General features: G+C 38.4%; 1 protein-coding gene across 7 annotated transcripts in view; it reads right to left on the bottom strand.

The window, feature by feature from the left end:
* EYA1 (EYA transcriptional coactivator and phosphatase 1) overlaps positions 1-19,789 on the bottom strand; it is a 317,430-nt gene that overhangs the window by 96,782 nt on the left and 200,859 nt on the right. For 6 of the 7 annotated variants that reach the window (XM_067712078.1, XM_067712075.1, XM_067712076.1 and 3 more), the window contains 2 exons: positions 17,571-17,708; positions 250-332 (listed from right to left, as the gene is read on the bottom strand). In XM_067712078.1, coding sequence (XP_067568179.1) covers positions 250-332; positions 17,571-17,708 — 221 coding nt within the window. The remainder of the gene's footprint in view (positions 1-249; positions 333-17,570; positions 17,709-19,789) is intronic. The other variant, XM_067712082.1, reaches the window with a different exon arrangement.

The following is a 19,789-nucleotide window of genomic DNA, read 5'->3' as shown; positions in this document are numbered from 1 at the left end:
AGATCAGATTCCCTCTTCATATTTCTATTCCATGATTTCTAGGTAAAATTCAACCAATCTGAGAACCAAACAACTCACCATATAGAACCGCTAAAGAGATTTTTGAAGGAGGAAAAAAAAAAAAAAACTATTAGAAGGCTTAAGAAAGGTCTCGCTTATAGTGTAATATAAATGGACCTTTCTTTACCTAAGAAACTCATCTGTTGCATTTCTTTAAATTTCAGAAGTTAAACTGGCTTTGAAAATTACCTGCTGTGAACTGTTAAATCCAGAGGAATTCGTGAGTGAATTATTTCCTGTATATAATCCTGATGATGTTGTAAAACTGCTACCTAAAAAATGAAAAGAAATATGGTTGACTAAGCCATGCCAAGTAATGTGCCTATAGGAAATTATTATTTAGATAAAGCAGGGTTGGACTTCACTGCAAATGTGTTTGGTTTATCTTTGAAACCAGAATCCATTGCCATGGCTAAAATTTTGTTTTCTTAAAATGGTTGACAATTTTAGTTTCACTATACTACAAATAATTAAAAAGTACAGAGGTTTACATTTCTGAGGACATGAGGAACTCATATAAACTATGGACAAAATTATACATTTGTGCAAAAATATTAGACACTGAGCTTTCCATTTCAATTTGTAAAACACACCAGGATTTTTCATGTCTTTATATTAAATACGCTTATTGTAAAGTAACAGGATCAGATTGAATGATCTTTAAAGTTCCTGCTAGCTCAAAAACTATGATGCTACTTCCAAAAATGCAAAATGCTTTCCAACTTGTACTTGCCATTTGAATGGCCACCGAAAAAGCTGGTTATTTCATTTCACAGAAGAATGAATGGAAGCACTTGACGTATTTGATAAAAACAAAGATCAAATAGGAACATGACCAGTGTTTTATGTATTACATGTGCTGTGTAGGCAACATCCTGTTTGTTGAATGTCTCTGTGTCAAAAGATACAGCAGGCGTTGTACAGGATTCAAGCCAAAGAGCAAATCTTGGTCCCCTCCTTCAATGGATTTACTATCTTACTGTTTAACCACGCAAAGTGACAACACACCATTTTCTTCTTGAAGTATAGTTGATTTACAATGTTGTGTTAATTTCTGCTGTACAGCAAAGTGATCCAATTATACATACATATACATTTTTTAATATTCTTTTCCATTATGGTTTATCTCAGGAAATTTAATATAGTTCCCTGTGCTATACAGTAGGACCTTGTTTATCCATTCTATATGTAATAGTTTGCATCTGCTAACCACAAACTCCCATTCCATCCCTCCCCTACCCCCCAACCCCTTGGCAACCACAAGTCTGTTCTCTATGTCTTTGAATCTTTCTGTTTCCTAGATACGTTCATTTCTGTCATGTTTTAGATTCCACATATAAGTGATATCATATAGTATTTGTTTTTCTCTGACTTACTTCACCTAGTATAATAATCTCTAGGTCCATCCATGTTGCTGCAAATGGCATTATTTTGTTATTTTTAAGGCTGAGTAGTATTCCATTGTATATATATACCACATCTTCTTTATCCATTCATCTCTTGATGGACATTTAGGTTGTTTCCATGTCTTGACTATTGTGATAGCACTGCTATGAACATAGGGGTGCATGTACCTTTAATAATACACTATTTTTGATGAACATTTTGGCAAAGATTTTTGAAAAGATCAGGGACTTGCAAACGTGTAAAAAATGGCATTCATACACAACAAAATGGGAATTTAAATAAGACAAGCTATTGGGCTATTTGGTCATGATCAAGAAATTTTATGTATCATTTAACCCAGCAATTCTATTGCCAGGCTATCTAAGAAAATATGGATTTATACAATGACGTAGTTAGTAAAGATATTCTTCAGTGTTATTTCTAGTAACAAAACATAGAGAGCATCCCCAAGTTCTTAATAGGTGTTATTTGGAAAATGGAATATTATGAAGCTGTTGAAATAGTATCATAATGACGTTTAAAGACACAGGAAATTTTTTCATACTAATTTGTTAAAATAAAAACTAAAGCAACAAAAATGTTCTTTGTGATCTCATTTGAAATATTTTTAAAGCATAAAGTATTTCCAGAAAGCATAAAAATCTCAGAATCTATGGAGGGGTGCAATCTATGGTCACATAATACTCAGGGAGCCAATGTACATTTTTCAATTTTCCACTCAGAACTGTGTTACTTCTGTAAACAGAAAAACCATTTTTTTAAATTAAAATTTTATGGCAAATAAGCAGTCTAGGCAGTAAGTGCGTGGGCAGTTTAAGGAGGACATCTTCGATGCGAACTGCCTAGTCACAGATGCCTTCAGGTACAATGTGGTAGTTAATATATGCCAATTATTTACTTGCTACTGAACAGTGAAGTACTGGCTAAAGAGTCAGAAAACATAGAGTTTGCAGTTCATTACTTATGAGCTGTTTGGACTCTGGACAAATCACCTAACTGCTCTAAGAAATAATTTCCCTAGCTGTAGAAACTCTATTTCATAGGCTTCTTAAACAGATCAAATGAAGTAATGTTTTGGAAAACATAATGAACAAGCCACAGTGACACACAAATGTTCGGAACCGTTACCGTTCAGTCCAGTAAACGTTTCTAAAATTCTCCACCGTATTTATCTTTTCCCTCTTTTGACTTTCCCAAACTAGATAAATATGACTTAATCTCTTTGCATATCTAAAATTCTTTTCCTACTTATTTATCAAGCATCTACACACTTTGAAAACCCAATCAGAGGATTTGTCATTTTTGGATGTAGGGTATCTTTTTTGGTAGGTTCCAGTACTTTTTTGTTCAGCAGTTAGTTGTGATTCCGGTGTTCTTGTAAGAAGAGGTGACAGCACGTCCTTCTACTCCGCCATCTTGAGCTAATCTCAAGGATTTGTTACTTTTATTAAGAGGGGAAAATATTTCCTAAGATAGTTTTAAATGTAGTTATTACAGGCTCATATTTGAGGTTTCCTCATTTGTAAATTTTAGGAACATCGGTTGTTCAAAGTGCCCAGAACACCTATCACAGATAAGCTGCGAGCTCTCACACAACTAATACTTGTTTCACCACAAACGCAGGGGCAACAACAGACAAGCTTTTCATATTAATGATCATTTGCACGTGGCAACCACATACTTATTAAGCAAGTATTAAATGTAGGGCTTGTGGTGATAATTACATGAGGACAGAAGATACAGGCTTGGACCTCTAGGACTTACCAGGTTAACATTAGTTCTGTTTTTTTTCTTTTTAAACACTGGACTTCATGGGCATATGACTCATTCATTATTTGTATATCAGTGAACAATTAACATTAAATCTATATCTATACCTATATATCACAAACGTATAATGAGCATTTAAAAAATTCCTTATAAAAATTCAAATTTATTCTGGGTAAGAGTGTGAATATCAATACTTTTGAAAACTGTATTATGTACATTTTATAGGAAAAATTACTTTGGGTTATGACTTGCTACTTTCGTTTATACTACATATTTTTGAACAATAAATAGTGACCTCAATAGTCCCCATCCACCAAGAAAATGAATTAAGATATAGAAAATATATTTTAAAAATGGACGTTTTTATTCCATAACTTATTCCCTGGAACAAAGTAGAAAAGACCATGGAAGCTATAATGGCACATATAGGCCATTGGGGTCTGACCAAGTAAATCACTGTTCAGTACTCTAAACGGTACCCCAGTGACTCCCCAGACTTCACGCTACTTCGACGGCTGTACGTTAGCTGGAATTCCACATAAGTTATACTCATTTACTGGCTGACTGCAGACTGAGATTCCATTCCATTTCACAGGCAGGAGTTTAACAGCACTCCAGTGGCCTACAAGACTTAACGCGACTTCCACAAGGATCTAACTTACGTCAGGCAGAGATGGACATGCGGGAGAATCAGGCTCAGGCAGTATTAATTTTTAACCCCAGAATCAGATCTGCAGGGCTGCCCCACCCGCCTCCACGGAGGACTTAGGAAAGAGAGCTGATAACTTTTAGTCCAGGCCACCAGCACTGGATTTCTTCAACAGCCTGCTTCCTGGTCTCCTGCCCATCTTCCGGCCCCTACAGCTCATTCTCCACACCAGCAGTAGAATACTTTCTCTAAGGTGCATATCTCATCTTCTCACTCCCTTGTTAAAAAAGTAACTGCCCCCTATTAGCCTCAGGATCAAATTCAAACTCCTCACCAGGGCTTATTTATTAGGCCCTACTTGGTCTGACTGTAGTTTCTCTCTTAGATTTCTTTGATCTCTTCCCAGGAACTCCCAGCCCTCACCCACCCAGATACACATTCCAGCCTCATACAAGGGAAGCAACACGCGGTTCTCTGAAGGTTACTCTTTGCACCTCTCCTCCCTCCCCACTCCCACTATATCCTGGCTAACTTCTAATCAGCTTCCCAATTCAGCACAGACTAGAAACTCCTTTCCTCAGAAAAACCTTCCCTGAATTCTCCTCTTCTCCTCTTTCCTCCTAAGCCTGGCTTACTGAATTTCTCTCTGTCTCCTTCTCCTCTGTGATGTTTATAGTTTATATATATGACATATATGAACAATAAAAATGGAAAACATGCATTGAATGCTTACTATATGTTAGGAATAAGTTCATCTTTCACATGCTTTATCTATCAAAATAACTCGATACTATAGGGAACCAGAGGGTTAGGTTAGGGTAATATAGCTTCCATGGCATGGAAGTAAAATTAAACATAGCTCCGTCTGGTTTTAGCGTCTATACGATGCTCTCTCATGTCTTCTTACCCTGTTCTCTGTTGCTTTATGGGAAGATCTGAAGTTTACTAAAGTGTTCCCAGGGATCATTCTACAAGGATGGAAAAAAACAAACAAAAAACCATAGGAAGCAAACATAGAATCAAAATAGAAGTGACAAGAATAATCATACTTAAAACATATCAAGGGCTTACTCCGAGCCAGGCCAAGCAAATATTTTACATGTTACAACTCACGAGCTCTCACAACCACCCCTCAGGAAGGTACTATTATACCCCATTTTACAGATTAAGAAGCTGCCCAAGATGACAAGCAAGTGTGGCAGACCTGGGGTTCAATCCCAGGCCATCTGGCTCCAGGGTTGAAGTTCGCCGTGTATTGCCTCTCAAAGTAACCAGGGTTCTTTTTCCTTTAATATATATTTTTTAACCAACATATTCAACATACGGCTAACTATCTGCCACGGAATCACCAGGAGGTGTTTGTTAAATGGCACCAATCTGGGCCCTTCCTCAGACACAGAAATCACCATCTTACTGAGGCAGGAGGGGCAGGATGTGACCTGAAAATCCACAGGGTTACTGAACACCTAAAGTCCCTGATTTCTAGCCACTATGTTTTAGTACCAATTCAACTGGTGTTTTAGCAACTGCTTCAAAAACCCCCGCTAGTGTAAGTTTTGTTTTTACACGAAGAAAGTAATCACACTCACCAGGAATTTAAAGAATGGAAGCGTCTCAGGGACTGTTTTGGGTATTTGTGGCCCTTGAGCTGGGCTAAACAAAGCTCATAGGGAGTAAAGGGTCTGAGAGCTGATCTGATGCAGATTGCGTGCCAGTATTACCAGGTGAATTTCACCGAAGCTTAGAACACCACAAAGGCAAAATAGCAATGACACTGCTCCTAAGAAAGCGTCCGTGTGTAGCTACTAAACGCACTTCCTACTCTACACAGGCCTGGGAGACGAGGCACATTTGTGTAGAAGGCCACCACGCACCAGACTTAAGCAGGTATGCTACAGGGGAGAAAGGGCAGGACATGACCAGGAAAAACAGACCTCCTTCTTCCATTAAGATCCATCCTCTTGAGAGTTTCTGTTCGATTCACAAGAGTCTTCACTTACAACGTTAGGTCACAGAATTAGGCTTAGTATTGAGAATTCATTTATCAAAATAATATAGAAGTATTTTCCTTCCTGGATCCAAAAGATTTTACATGAAAAGTCACCTCTAGGTAAAGAGAACAGAAATATTCTATGATAAATTGTTTTACATTTTATGTAACAAATCATGAAAATTCCCCAAAGTAGAAAGAATTCCCATTTCGAATCCATTATTTCTCACTCAAGGAGTTTGGCAGAGATTGGTTCAAATGGAGCTCCAATAATGCCCAATAGTATTCTTGGTAGAGTTTGGAATTAAGTTACCTTCCAAGCAGGGTGGCAGTGGTGATACTTTCTCCCCCACTAGTGAAAAGGAAATCTTATCTGTTTAAATAGTTTACTATTGTGAAAAATCATAGCCATCCTTCTTTTCTGGCATGGAGGGGAGACACTCATTTCCAGACTAGAACACTGGAAAAATCTTTCCTTTCAGAACTTCTCTAGGAGACAAAATTATTTTTCATTCTATTGTCTTCTTTTTAAAGTTGAAAATTTTTATATTCTGAATGGGAAGATTATATAGGTTATACTATGAAGAAAAAAAACCTTTCCAAGTTAGTTCAGTCCACAGCAACTACCGGCTACATCTAATTGGCACACTTACTACTCTAGAGGGTGTTGTAGACCAAAAGAAGCGGGTGTCGTGAGTCTATCCTTTGAGGAAAGTTTAAAAACACACAATCTCATGAAAGTACCACCAAGAAACATTAGCTTGTGTTATGTACATGAGCACCACGAGTTCTGACATGGAGCTGCTCAGTCAATGAAATGAAAACATCTGATTAGACTGAGAAGGACAATACACAGAAAATACACAGAAAATGTCAAGGAGCGTGTTCCTGGTACACAGTGAGTATAAACTATCCAAAGGAGAAGATGTGAGAGTGAAAGGTTTATAGGGAAGTAGGGAAAGAGACTAAAGGTAGGTGACAGAAGTTTCTTGATCATTTAAGAAAAGGATAACAGTTCAGCAAAATGACATTCTTTACCAGAAAAACCCAGGAATCTGAATATTGATCATACCAATATTAGCATATTGGGACGTGGGAAATGTTATGATTCTGATTTTCCTTTTAAGGACTGGAAGAGGTGTTATAAATGTAAAGATATTTTTGTTTATATGACTGGACCTGGAGATGGGGGTGGGTTAGCGTTTGGGGTGGAGAGGTGGGGATGGAGGTGCCCAGGAGAGGAATATGCTCACCAAGCTACTTTCCAAGGCTTGCCTGTCCACAGCTCACTACATGAATTCAGGATGGGGTCCCCGCTATCCTGAAAACGCATCTTATTCATTCTTGCTCCTCTTATTTAATGCTTCTCTCCGTCAATCCCCATTTCCCATCCTTCATGATCTGGCTAAGGTCCTATCTTCCCAATAAGCTTTCCCTGACTGTTCTTCTCTGCACTGATTTTACCTTCTGGGGACTCGAGCTCACTAATAATTGATACCATTGTTCTCAGAACAGCCTTCATTGGCCTTGCTTTTATCCTCACCGTAAGTTCCTTAAATTCATGTGTTTTACTTATTCACCTGTCTCACATGGACAAGGAGAAACCACGTCTGACTTTGAAGGGTTTCGTGTAGGCTCCAGTAGGAGACAGAACTGGTACTTGAGTTTCAATCCAGGATGGTAATGACAACAGGGTCCAGTGAGAATACGACTGTCATAAAGAAGCAGGTGTAGTAACAAGAGGAAATCTTTCCACAATTGTGTGTATGAGTGTGTGTGTCTGGTAATGATGGCAGAAGGCTGTTTGGAAGAGCGATTTGAAGGCCCATCTCTCAACTTCCTTATGTGTTTGGCAATGAAAAAGACAGTGGGGAAAGGAAAAATAACCAAATAATAATTGTTTATTTCTCAGATTTTATCTAAAGGACACACACTTTACTGGTTTCTTTTAAACTGGATGATATATGAAGGCCTAGCTTTAAAAATTAGATTATAGGGGCTTCCCTGGGGTCGCAGTGGTTGAGAGTCCGCCTGCCGATGCAGGGGACGCGGGTTCGTGCGCCGTTCCGGGAAGATCCCACATGCCGCGGAGCGGCTGGGCCCGTGAGCCATGGCTGCTGAGCCTGCGCGTCCAGAGCCTGTGCTCCGCAGTGGGAGATGCCACAGCAGTGAGAGGCCCGCGTATCACACACACACACACACAAAATTAGATTATAATCACTACTTTAGATGTAAATTACATGAAGAATATTAAATACAGGACTTAGAAGCACCTTCTGGAAGGATTTAAAATATGCCTGGATTTCCGGAAAGAAAATCCAGCAGGGTTTTAAATCAAATAAAATATTAAATTAATTAAGCATCATGAATTTTGAACAGCTCATAAAATATCACTGATCTAGCTCAGATATTGGTATTTCATGGGTACATGAATGAAAATAAGAGCCTTGCTTACAGATGAAAAATCTCAAATTTAGAACGCAATAACATCCTATGATTTTACAGTCCATTTATATTTCAGTATTTCCACATCCACTGTCTCAGGTTATTTCCCACATCAGTATGTGAGGTAGGATCCTTGTCAGAGAGAGAATGGTGATTTCCTGGCCCAAGGACTCTGAGTTAGGGATTGGCCATTATCTCCACTTCCAGGCCACCATTTACCATTCTACCACACAAAACGCACCCTTCAGATGCTCTGATTCAGCGATGCTGAAAGTGAATTATATATTGTAAAAAGTCATATTTTTAATTTAACTTCAATTTTTTATTATTGAAGTAGAGTTGACTTACAATGTTGTGTTAGTTTCTGGTATACAGCAAAGTGATTCACCTACACACATATATATATATTCTTTTTCATATTCTTTTCCATTATAGGTTATTACAAGATATGGAATATAGTTTCCTGTGTTATACAGTAGGTCCTTGCTGTTTACCTATTTTATATATAGTAGTTTGTATCTGCTAATCACCTATATGTGGAATCTAAAATATGATACAAGTGAACTTACTTACAAAACAGAAACAGACTCACAGACATAGAAGACAAATTTATGGTTACCAAAAGGGAAAGGGGTGGGGAGGACAGAAAAGCGGTATTAATTTTTCTCTGGACAAACATCACAGACACACAAAGGGTAGAGACAAGGGCATCTGAGAAATTTCATAAATAATGATCTCATTTCTAAAAGACTTCTTCATTGTAACTCTTTTGAGGCTGGTGAATAATTTTAAAAGTAAATTATATAGTCACCCAAGGATAGTGATCAGAAATATTGGCTTTCTTCTTGTCACCATCAGGGGTTGCTATAGGGAAAAGGTGGTGGTCTCGTCAACCAACCGTAACAAACAAGAAACAGTCTTGCTAGACGACCCTGTGTGGCCACCCAGTTCTATAGATGCTAAGCGATTGTAGTTTAAAAATAAACCAACCCCTCCAAACCTTTATTAATAAATCCTTACTACTGTTTCATAGTTAAGAAGAACCCAGCCTATGTTGATTTATAACATGATTTAAAATATCAAGTCAAAGTTTTGTGTGTGACTTAACCTGGAGAACACTGCCCAGCTATAACTTCAAAAAAAAAAAAAAAAAGGTAACATGTAGGTCAAAGGTCTACTGAACAGAGAACAAGGACTCACATTAAAAACCAGCCAACATAAGAATGCTGGAACCTGCTGGGGCCTGTCTGTATTTCCCATGTTTTAGAGCATTTTCTAGCACTTACTCGGCAAGCAGGATGCTATCTGTCCCTCGTGTATTTTCACAGAAGTCCATTTGCTTTCCTTCCCTGGCCTCTTTGCCATGGGCTATGTCCATCATCGGGCACAATCTATGTGGCAGAAGTCAGTGGAGCTCCCTGCGGAAAAGCCTCTGAAAGCCAGATGGGCTATTTAAAACCAAAGTTTTCCCCTTTTCTTACAAGAAGGCTTTTAAATGACCAAGGTTTCCTTTTTATCTCAGTAATAGTTTTTCTATTTCAAAGACAATTTGTAACTAGGGTAATAAAGACTACAAAACCTCATTATTTATCTTTCTTCATCTATTTCTCTATATTTTACTAAAAACCAATTCATACCGACAATAATTTGGGTATTGATCTCTGATTAATTATCGCTATTACTGGATTTCAAAAGATCTCCATACAATTTTCAACACTTGTCATTTGAAATAACACAAGATGCCAGAAGAACTGAAACAAAATATTACTGTTAAAAAATCAACTTAAGCCAAAAAAAAATTCTAGAATGCAAAAAATTCCACAAACTAAAATATAAATGTGAGTAGAATGGCAAAGCAATTAAGAGAAATTGTGAACATCGGTGCAAGCTGCAATAGCTTTTCTCCAATTGTAACTCTTCTGTCATTTTATGCCAGAAAGTGCACATCTCGAAGGCTTTATCAGAGCAGATTATTAAAAAGGTTTAATAAATATTTTCTTAAAACCATATATTTGAAGTTAGGAAAAATACCATTTCTATAGATAATGAAAAAAACTTTTAACAGTACATTTTGGTAAGCAGTTTTGAGGTTCTAAAAAACTAATAAACTGAAAGACTTCAACTATATATTTGAAAAGCTATAGACAGGCAGACGGAAGTCGGGGTGGTTGTCCTTATTAGATTATTATTGGACGGTTCCCGCTTCATAACGAGCCCCAGATCGGCGAGGTGCAGAGAACTGTGGAGCTGTCACCCTTCAGCGTCCCATTAACAAACCCCTGTCCTTGTTTTTTGTCTCTCCTCACTGGTTGGAACTCCAATCTCTCTAACAGAGCAAACAACATTATATACAAAGACGGAGTTAGAATTCGTGTGATTTTCTCCTCTAAAAGAGAGCAATAAAACCGAAAGGAAAATAAACCAAGCGGGGTTTCCAGAGCCCTCTGGGTTTCGGGCATGCGCATCTGTGTAGTCCCTCCCATCTATCGTGGCAAATCCTGACACCTTCTTGCTGCAGAATGACAGGAATGTCCCCACCTCACTGCTTCTCTGGGGCACTAAAACACTCAGAAAGGCATTCCACACAACCACCGCGATTCTGTGATGTCTCCATCCAGCTCCACCTACTAGTGTGAACACAGGGGAAGACTGCTTTGAACAAACTACGATAATAAAGTAACGAAGGATTTTACGATGCTAAATTCCAAATTCGTTTCCCCAAATGAAGAGAATTAGAGTTCTTATGAATCTTAACTTCCAACTGCTATTGTGAAACAGACCTCTCCACTCCCAGCAAACCATTTGTATATTTCAGACATACTACTAAATAAAATGAAAATATGAGAAGAGATGGTCACCCCCTGCAACTGTCGATCAATAGAACTAAGTTATTAGGGAAACCTGGGTTTGCCTCAAAGCTGAAGCTTAACCAGTTAAGAGACCAGACTTAACTTGAATTACTTTTCGTGTGAAAATTGTTTGCACTTCCTTAGCTCAAACAGATTGCTAAACAAAATGTCATTTTCTTCCTATGACTCAGCCTCAAAATTTTGAACAGTTTCTTGTTTTCTGTGGTTGATGGTACTCTTAAGTCTATAGTGTATAGGACGGGGGGGGCGGGGGGTAAATGAATGAATGGGGATGCCAGCAATAGGTCTGGAACTTGTGTTTTTAAGAAATTATAACTAAAAGCTTGATTTCAAGTCAGATGCCTCTTTTACATAAAAGGAGAATAAAATTTGCTTATGACAAGCTTAGCAGATATTCTGTGAAACGGGTCAGTGAATCATAGGCTAAAGCAGTTTCTCCTAAGTTTCTTGCCCTTGGTACATGTACGCACGCACGTGTGCACACACACACACACACACAGACATACACATAAACTCACACGCCCCCCCTTCATTCCTGTTGTCAGTGCCCTTTGATTGGCAGCATTGAAAACACTATCTACAGGATCTGCACGGTTGACCCAGGGGTCTCCAGGCACCCTCTGTCCATCCACACTCCCTCATTCAACTCACTCATTTGCATGTTTGTCAATGGCGTGTGAAGAAAAATCTCACACCATCCAAAACTTCTTCCAGAAACACTGAAGCTGACCCTGGGGAGCAGGCAGATGTCAAAAACTACCAGCAAGGATTTCACTTCCTCAGGGTGAACTCCACAGTTGTCCACGAACAGAAACATCTTGTCTTTCTCTGTTAAACTTAAGTTTCTAATCTTTCACTGGATGTACAAAAGAGATCCAATAAAAGCAGAGATAGAATTTTCCAGAATCTTGCAGCAAAGGTAAAAGCAATCAGATTTTCCAGTCCCTGAGGTTTTACTCTGTGGGCTTTTAGTATTAGTGCATTTAAAAACGAGTGCATTTAAAACTCTGATCCTTGTTTGCCTTAAAGCGGCATGCGCCAGATTCACCGAAGCCTGCCACGGACATGAGTGTTGAACATTGGAGCTGGAAGGATCCAGAAGGTTCACCTGGACTAAACGAGGGCACCAAGGCTGGCCTAGTTCACAAGATAAGGCAGCGCCAAAATGCCCACAAATTACCAGTTCAACCTTCTCCTTAAGTGTCGTGAAAATGTTAAAACACAGTGCTCGGAAATGAGCTCTCTAAAAAAAGTTTTCTAAGCTTCACGAGCTGGTATTTTTTTTTACTACTTACATAGCTAGCCGTGTAATGCAGTATCTCAGTTCCCAAAAGAGCAAATCCACCCTTCAGGAAACATACTACAGGCAACTACATTTCGTTGTTTTTGTCGTTTTCTGTAAGTGCCTCCCCTATAGGTGTGGTCATTTAAGCGTATAGAAAACATGGCAGGGTCGACAGTTCTAAACCATTCTCCATTTTGATGTATTCGTCAGCATATTCAGATTCTTAACCTTCAAAGCCATTGTTCAGGGTCGTTGCAGGGATGAAATAATATACGTAAGATAATTAGAAAAGTGCTGGGCATATGGTAAGTGCATATGATAAACAGTCGCTGTTTTTTTGTGTTATGGGCAGCAGAGTTTTCCATCTCGATAGAGCATAGCTTGTCACGTTCCCATCTTCCTCCCTAATCTTGGTTTCCGAACTAAATAATTTGGTGTTCACACGGCTATGACCTCCCTTTTCCCCACCAGTTCCTCACACTCAAGTCGCACTGTGGCTGCAGGGATTCCTGGGGCGTAAGGACCTGGTTGATGCCGCTTTCTTTCCCATCACGGCAGAGCTGAGTTTATTTCTTTGTCCGCGTGGCCCTTCTGTGTTACCCACTGCTCCTGCTTTCCAGCGCCCACCACCGCTGCTGCCAACACAGCCATTTCTCTCTTCTGATTTTCTTCTTCACGTTCTCGGCTGTTCTCTCTTGTTTCTTCTGTACGTTTGTATCGTGTACACAAAGCCTGACCCTTTTGATAGTGATTCTCCTTCCTTGCCAGCACATGAGTTAGATCTGGCTCTTTCTTTGCTACGCCTGTTTGGTTACTGGGTTCTTGGAGCTCTCTTTGCTGGTTATATATATATATATACATATATATGTGTACAGACACATATATAATAGTATACATATTAAATTTTTTATATTTATTTCATATAGAGAGAATTTTTTTTCCTCCTGGGGAAGGGGAGAGAAGGAGAATTTAGGTAATGCTTCCTAATCTGGAACTATTTCAGAAGCCTGGATTATGATGATGATGATGATGATAATAATAACAATAATAATAATAATCACCCCTCCCCCACCACTACCACATCACTGCCACAATGAACACAGTAAAGAAAAATAAGCCTTTGAATGCGGACTACGTGCCAGATGTTGGTCAGTGATATACACGGATAATCTCAATGAAACCTCACAATGCTACTGTGGGAACAGATAATATTATCCCCACATTTGAGACGAAGAAATGGAGACATGAGACGTCAAGCCCCATGCTGAAGTCCCACGGACAGCAAGGGCAGGGCTGTTGCACAGGCAGTCTGACTCTAGAATTTACGTTGTTAGCCACAGTGCAAGATTTCACTGTACCTTTAAGTCCAACCTTCTAAATCTCACAGAACCAAACAGGTGATCATCAAAAATTTTCCTGAAGTGAATCAGCATAACACTCACTGAGTCATCTGGGTTACTAGAATATTCCTTCTAGTATCGTGAAATCCTAACATTACAAAATCTTAGTAACTAAATCTCTGAATAACTCATCATCATACCTTATATTTAAAAGGTATATATTTAAAAGTTCAAAGGATATTGGAGAAAATACTAGGTAAAACGCTCCCAAATCACTAAAAAACATATACTGTCATCCAAGATTCTAAGATCTTTTAACAGATATAAGATTGATACAAGCAAAAATCACTGTTATTCATTAAGGATAATAGAATTTAGAGAATTTTGACAATAATTTCAGACATTATAGAAAGTTTTATATTAAAAAGAAGTATTGAAAAGACAAAGGTCTATAGACTCCCATGACTGGGCACATAAAATCATTTCATCCACTTCATTTTCTACAATGCACTTAATATTTAAGAAATACATATTAATCAGAGTTTACTTATTTATCCACATTTGACCATAAGGAGTTTATAGCATATTACGTATCATTATCCATCATCAGACTGGCAACTTTCAAGTTAATAGCATATTATTCTTTGGCTTGGTGTGTGAAAGTCATATTTTAGATTATTCTGAAAATGAGTGAGGTGCCATTATAGAAATATCCCTATGAAATAATACCTCAGTCATGGAAAAAGGGCTCTAAAATCCCACTGGAAAGGCCATTCAACCAGGGGACGCCTAAAAACACAGAAAGTTGTAACGCAACATCCCAGATGCAATGAAACCTATAACTAGAAAAGCAATGCTATATTTGGTGCTACACATGTCCTTATTTCTGCTTTAAAACAGACTTTTTTCAGCCTCCAAATTAACGTTCTTTTCTCCTCTTTCATGTCCACTCTTCTCTCTACACTGACGCTATGCTTACAACTCTGACAGCTAGTTAGTCCTCTTAGGAACTTTCCTGCCACATAAGCTTTGGATCTGCGAGGACAGAAAGATAAAGCTAAGTCAAGGGCAATATTTCTCGAACTCTCTGAGACCCACAGCATGCTTCTCTTCTCCTAATCCTTCCCAGGCTGACAATTTAGCAAAATATAATAGTTATGTATGACTAAAAGAATGAGATGAAAAAAGAAAAGACACAGAGTGCATGTCTGATTTCACCACCATAAGATTTACTACTGACGTACCATGAAAGTTTCTAAACACTTAACTCGCAATTTCTGTACTCAGCCCATTGTGGATGGTAACCAAAGGGCCGCACATGCGCTCAAGCCCAGGAATCACACATGTAGTTACCTCTCCTCTCCGGAAGGCGCTTCACCTGTTTCATTCTGACCTTTAGGATCCACTTCTCCTTAAAGAGACTGGATGCCCGGAGTAGAACGGAACCGACCATAGTGCCAGATTTTTTTCCCCATAACTCTCCTAAGACTCTGCAATTGCATAATGTATTTGTCTGTTTGCCTACTGTCTCTCTCCTTGACACCAATGAAAGCTTTAGGAGCGAACAGACTTTGCTTGCCTTATGATCCGTTTCATTACTAAAGCCTAAGACTATTCGATCCTTTAATGAAGTCTCATCGATGTTTGTTCTTTCTATCCCTTTACTTAACTGATATTCAGCATGTGGAGAAACATAGCTCTTTTCCAATAGCAGCTTTCAAGTTTTGGAATCAAGCACATGAGTAATATCCTTCTAACACTAAATGCTATCTGTCATAAGGTAATTTTAATTTTGTAGCCATCAAATATATCAAAACTTTACAATCCATGCCTTTTTATACCAAAGGCAAAACCAAGTATGAAAGGATTAATGAATCTGGTCCCACAAAATTTTAGCTTCCCGTGTAGGAAAAAAAGCTCTTAAAAATGATAAACCGGAAATACATCTATAAAACATTACTAAAGTTTAAGAGACGTAATATAAGAAATAATAAGAAAAGACAAACACCACCATGCAAGAAAAGAAAAACTGGTTTATCAGCTCAATTTTCTAAAAATACACATGAAAACAACAATAAAATCTCGGATCTTCCAAAATGACAATTTTTTTTTAAAGTAAAATATTTAACGTGTTCACGCTAATTCACAGCCCTTCCTTGTGGAAATATATAACAAATCCTTAAAAGAGTTGAAAACAGTTTACCTAGCAATTCCACACTTAAGTTTACTCAAAGGAAATAATTAAGCATGCACTTAAGATATTCGTGGCATTGCTCCAGACGTCCAATAATGGGGGGTTAGTTAAATAAGATATATCTGTGAAACCATGCAGCCATTAAAATGATGCCATAAAATAGATTTTATTGATGTGAAAAGATGTCTATAACATAGCTGTTACTTAAAAGAGCAGGTTGCTAAGTCTACCAGCGGATGAATGGATAAAGATGTGGTATACACACACACACAATGGAATACTACTCAGCCATAAGAAAAGAAAGAAATTTTGCCATTTGCAGCAACAAGGATGGACTTGGAGGGTATTATGCTAAGTGAAAAATGTCAGACAAAGGTGGACAAATACTGTATCATATCACTTATATGTGGAATCCAAAAGATAAAACAAATTAGTGACTATAACACAAAAGAAACAGACTCACAGATACAGAGAACAAACTAGTGGTTACCAGTGGGGAGAGGAAAGCGGGGAGGGACAAGATAGGGGGAGGGGATTGAGGGGTACAAACTGTTATGTATAAAATAAATGAGCTACAAGTATGTATTATACAACACAGGGAATATAGCCAGTATTTTGTAGTAACTATAAACGAAATATAACCTTTAAAAATTGTGAATCATTATGTTGTACTTCTCTAACTTATGTAATATTGTACATCAACTACACTTCAATAAATAAACAAATAATTTTTTTAAAAATAGCAGGTATTTAAATCTACTATAGCTTGGCACTATTGAAAGGATGCATATCATTTGTTAAACTGATTAGCAGTAAAAACAAAATATTAGGAGAATGTTTAAATTAGGTGAGAACAATTTTCAAGTATTTTAAACACATCTGCATGATAATAATCTGCTAATTACAGTAATGCCTACTCTTGAAACAGCTCTGACAACTGTAAGCTTTCAGCTGTCATCCATGTGACTTGCACTTACATTATGTTTTGTCTATAGTTTGAAAAATCAGAACCCAGGGATGCGTCGTTGGAAGCAATAGCTTGTAGATGCATTTAGTGGCTGTCAATTTGATCTCCTGGTCTTTGGCAGATCATTTGGTCAACACCTATCACATGCTCTATTTCCAGAGCCGTGATAATGAAAATGAAGAAAACATACCCCTTTGAGACAGGTTGATTGGCGACACCAAGTGCCAGGGTTTTTAGCATGTATCATACTACAACCTCTTACATCCTTGACTTTGCTTTTTTTTTTTTTTTTCACTCTTTTTTTAGTTGATAGAAGCAAAGGCAGAAAACTTCAATGACACAAAGAATTTTAGAGCTTTTTGTAAAAGAACCTGAGTGATCATCCAGTCTAACGCCTGGATGTTATAAATATGGAAATTTAGGCCTGGAGAGCAGGGAGGTAAAGAACCAGACTAGAACCAGGTATCTTGCCTCCAAGCCCAGCCCACTTTCACCATCATCCGCTCCTTACACAGAATATCAGGTGCCACTTTAGAAAGTAATTATTGTCCCACAGGATTAATGAAAAGAGCAATGCCAGTGTGTATACAGACCTTGCATCTGGTAGCTGTACGGTGCCTGTCCAGGTTGAGGGGTCCCAAAGCTTGTACCATAGCTGAGAAATCCTGTCTGTCCAGGTGACTGAGACTGTGACAATCCACCTTCAGTCTTGATGCCTGCCCACAATGCACCTAAATCAGTTAGTGATAGCTTATCTATCTGTTCATTTTCAAAAGCTGGTCCATATACAAAAACACTCCCACAACTATCCAATTACAAACGCTTCCCCCCCGCAGTGTTATCTCAATAACCGAGGCCATAGAGTGAAATACCCTTCACTGTAACTTCAATTAAAAAGAATAAAACCAGGATTATTACAGATTTCAATGCGTATCTGCACTATTCTTTTCTTTTGTTTTCCTGAATTCCATTTTCTATAAAATTTAACTCCAGTGATATCATTTCTATAATTAGTTGTATTGCTTTACAAGAGTTTAAGATCATCTTTACAGTCCAGAAATGGCCATAATTGAACTTGAACATTATTCTAAATGTTGTTGCATTAACATCAGAATCAAAATATTTTTTCTAAAAAGTGATTAATTAGAGTCTCTAGCCTCATAACATTAAAAACATTTTTTTTCTTTACTCTTTCTACCACAAAGCTGATTTTAGTACACATCACAGTTTGAGGTCAGAGGTAGCAATATTGGGCATAGAACTAAGCAACACAGGGGGAAGCCTTCTCCCAGATATCCAGATCCTACAGGCAGTAAGCACAAGAGAAGAAGAAGAATAACTCAATCCTATAGAACAGCACAGTGCTTTATAAACAGCACAGAGAAATTGACAAGTAGTTCTCCTTCTGTCCCTTATAGTTTCAGGTTTTTATTCAAATATAATTGTTTTAAGTGTAACATAAAGTACACTTTCTTTTCATCACATAATGTAAAAATAGTGTATTTGTGGCCCCCCAATACTTCCCAAAGTGCCAAGCTGACATCCTAATTTCAGGACTTGGGTTTGGCGGTATCGTTGTACAGGGCTCAGCCCTGGATCATAATTAAAGACACTCATGAAAGTTAACAACTGTCCTTAATTCCCACAGAGGGAGGGGATGAAAATTTCTGCCAAGGGAATTCACATTTTGGAATAATTTTACTTTTCACTTAAGATAAATAATATCTTTGGGATCTAGAATACACAGTAGTCTCACTGTTTATTTCCATTTTAGGGGAATTTCATCAGTAGAATGAAGTTAGGTAACTTTCCTAAGGCAGTGGAAGAATCTGACTCTTGGCGAAGAGAGCCTACTCTAATTCCTGAAGTATCTCTAAGTAACCTCATAATGGCCTTACATTTCAGTCTTAACACAACCTTAGCATTTTTTAAAAATGTGACTTTCTCTGTACAGGCAATCCCAAACCAATGAATAACCCAAACTTATAAATGGTCCCTGGAAAAACAAGTGCCCAAGACAGGTGGTTAGATGGCTCTAGAAAACTCCCTTCCTTTTCAGGGTGTCACAACAGAGATCTTCCCCCTTCTCTCTCCATTTGATGCTATAATGATCTGCTTTCAGTCTTCACCTGTGCCACCTCTGTTTTTAGCCTGGAGGCTCAGGATGGGAATCTTTGTGATAAGAACAGGTAAGGAAAAGCAGGAAGAGGTAGAAAACACCCATAGCCACACCTGTGTCCATAGCTTCTATCCACAAGCTGTCAAACTCATCTCACTGGTCGACTCCACGCAGATCCAGTGAAGAATGGCACGACCTCTTCCTCCTCGTGGACCCCTTGCTCTTACTATGAAAAGATTTGCCTATCTTTTCTTATTGGGTCTAGGTGAAAAGTCAGGGGACACAAGTCCTTGGAGAAAGTCTTCTAGAACTATCAGGACCTTAACTATCAGCAGTTAAAACCCCTAAACGATGTGCTCTTCCTTCAGAGCAAGCAATAGGGAGAAGGCTGCCATATTTTTCCATGCACTGGCCCAAGAAAAAGAGAATGGCTGGTCAGAAGCACTGGGGCATCTCCTTGTCCTCAAGGTACGAAAAGAGAAGAAAGGAGGTGATCAGAAAAATACTAAGGACTGAGAATTATTCCCAGGAGATTTATAAGCATGGAAGGTCCTGGGATCAAAGCCCTCTACACTGAGACTCACTCTCACCACCTCCCCTATCCCCACCTACCACATGAAAATCCCCATCTTCATCCTACTAGTTCTGAGCCTAACCTCCGAACCTCTGCTCATCTCACTCTACTGGAACAAC

This window comes from Pseudorca crassidens, chromosome 17 (assembly GCF_039906515.1).
Source record: "Pseudorca crassidens isolate mPseCra1 chromosome 17, mPseCra1.hap1, whole genome shotgun sequence".
Taxonomy (NCBI): Eukaryota; Metazoa; Chordata; class Mammalia; order Artiodactyla; family Delphinidae; genus Pseudorca; species Pseudorca crassidens.
The sequence above is the reverse complement of the archived record's forward strand: the minus strand, read 5'-3'. Positions and strand labels throughout refer to the sequence as shown.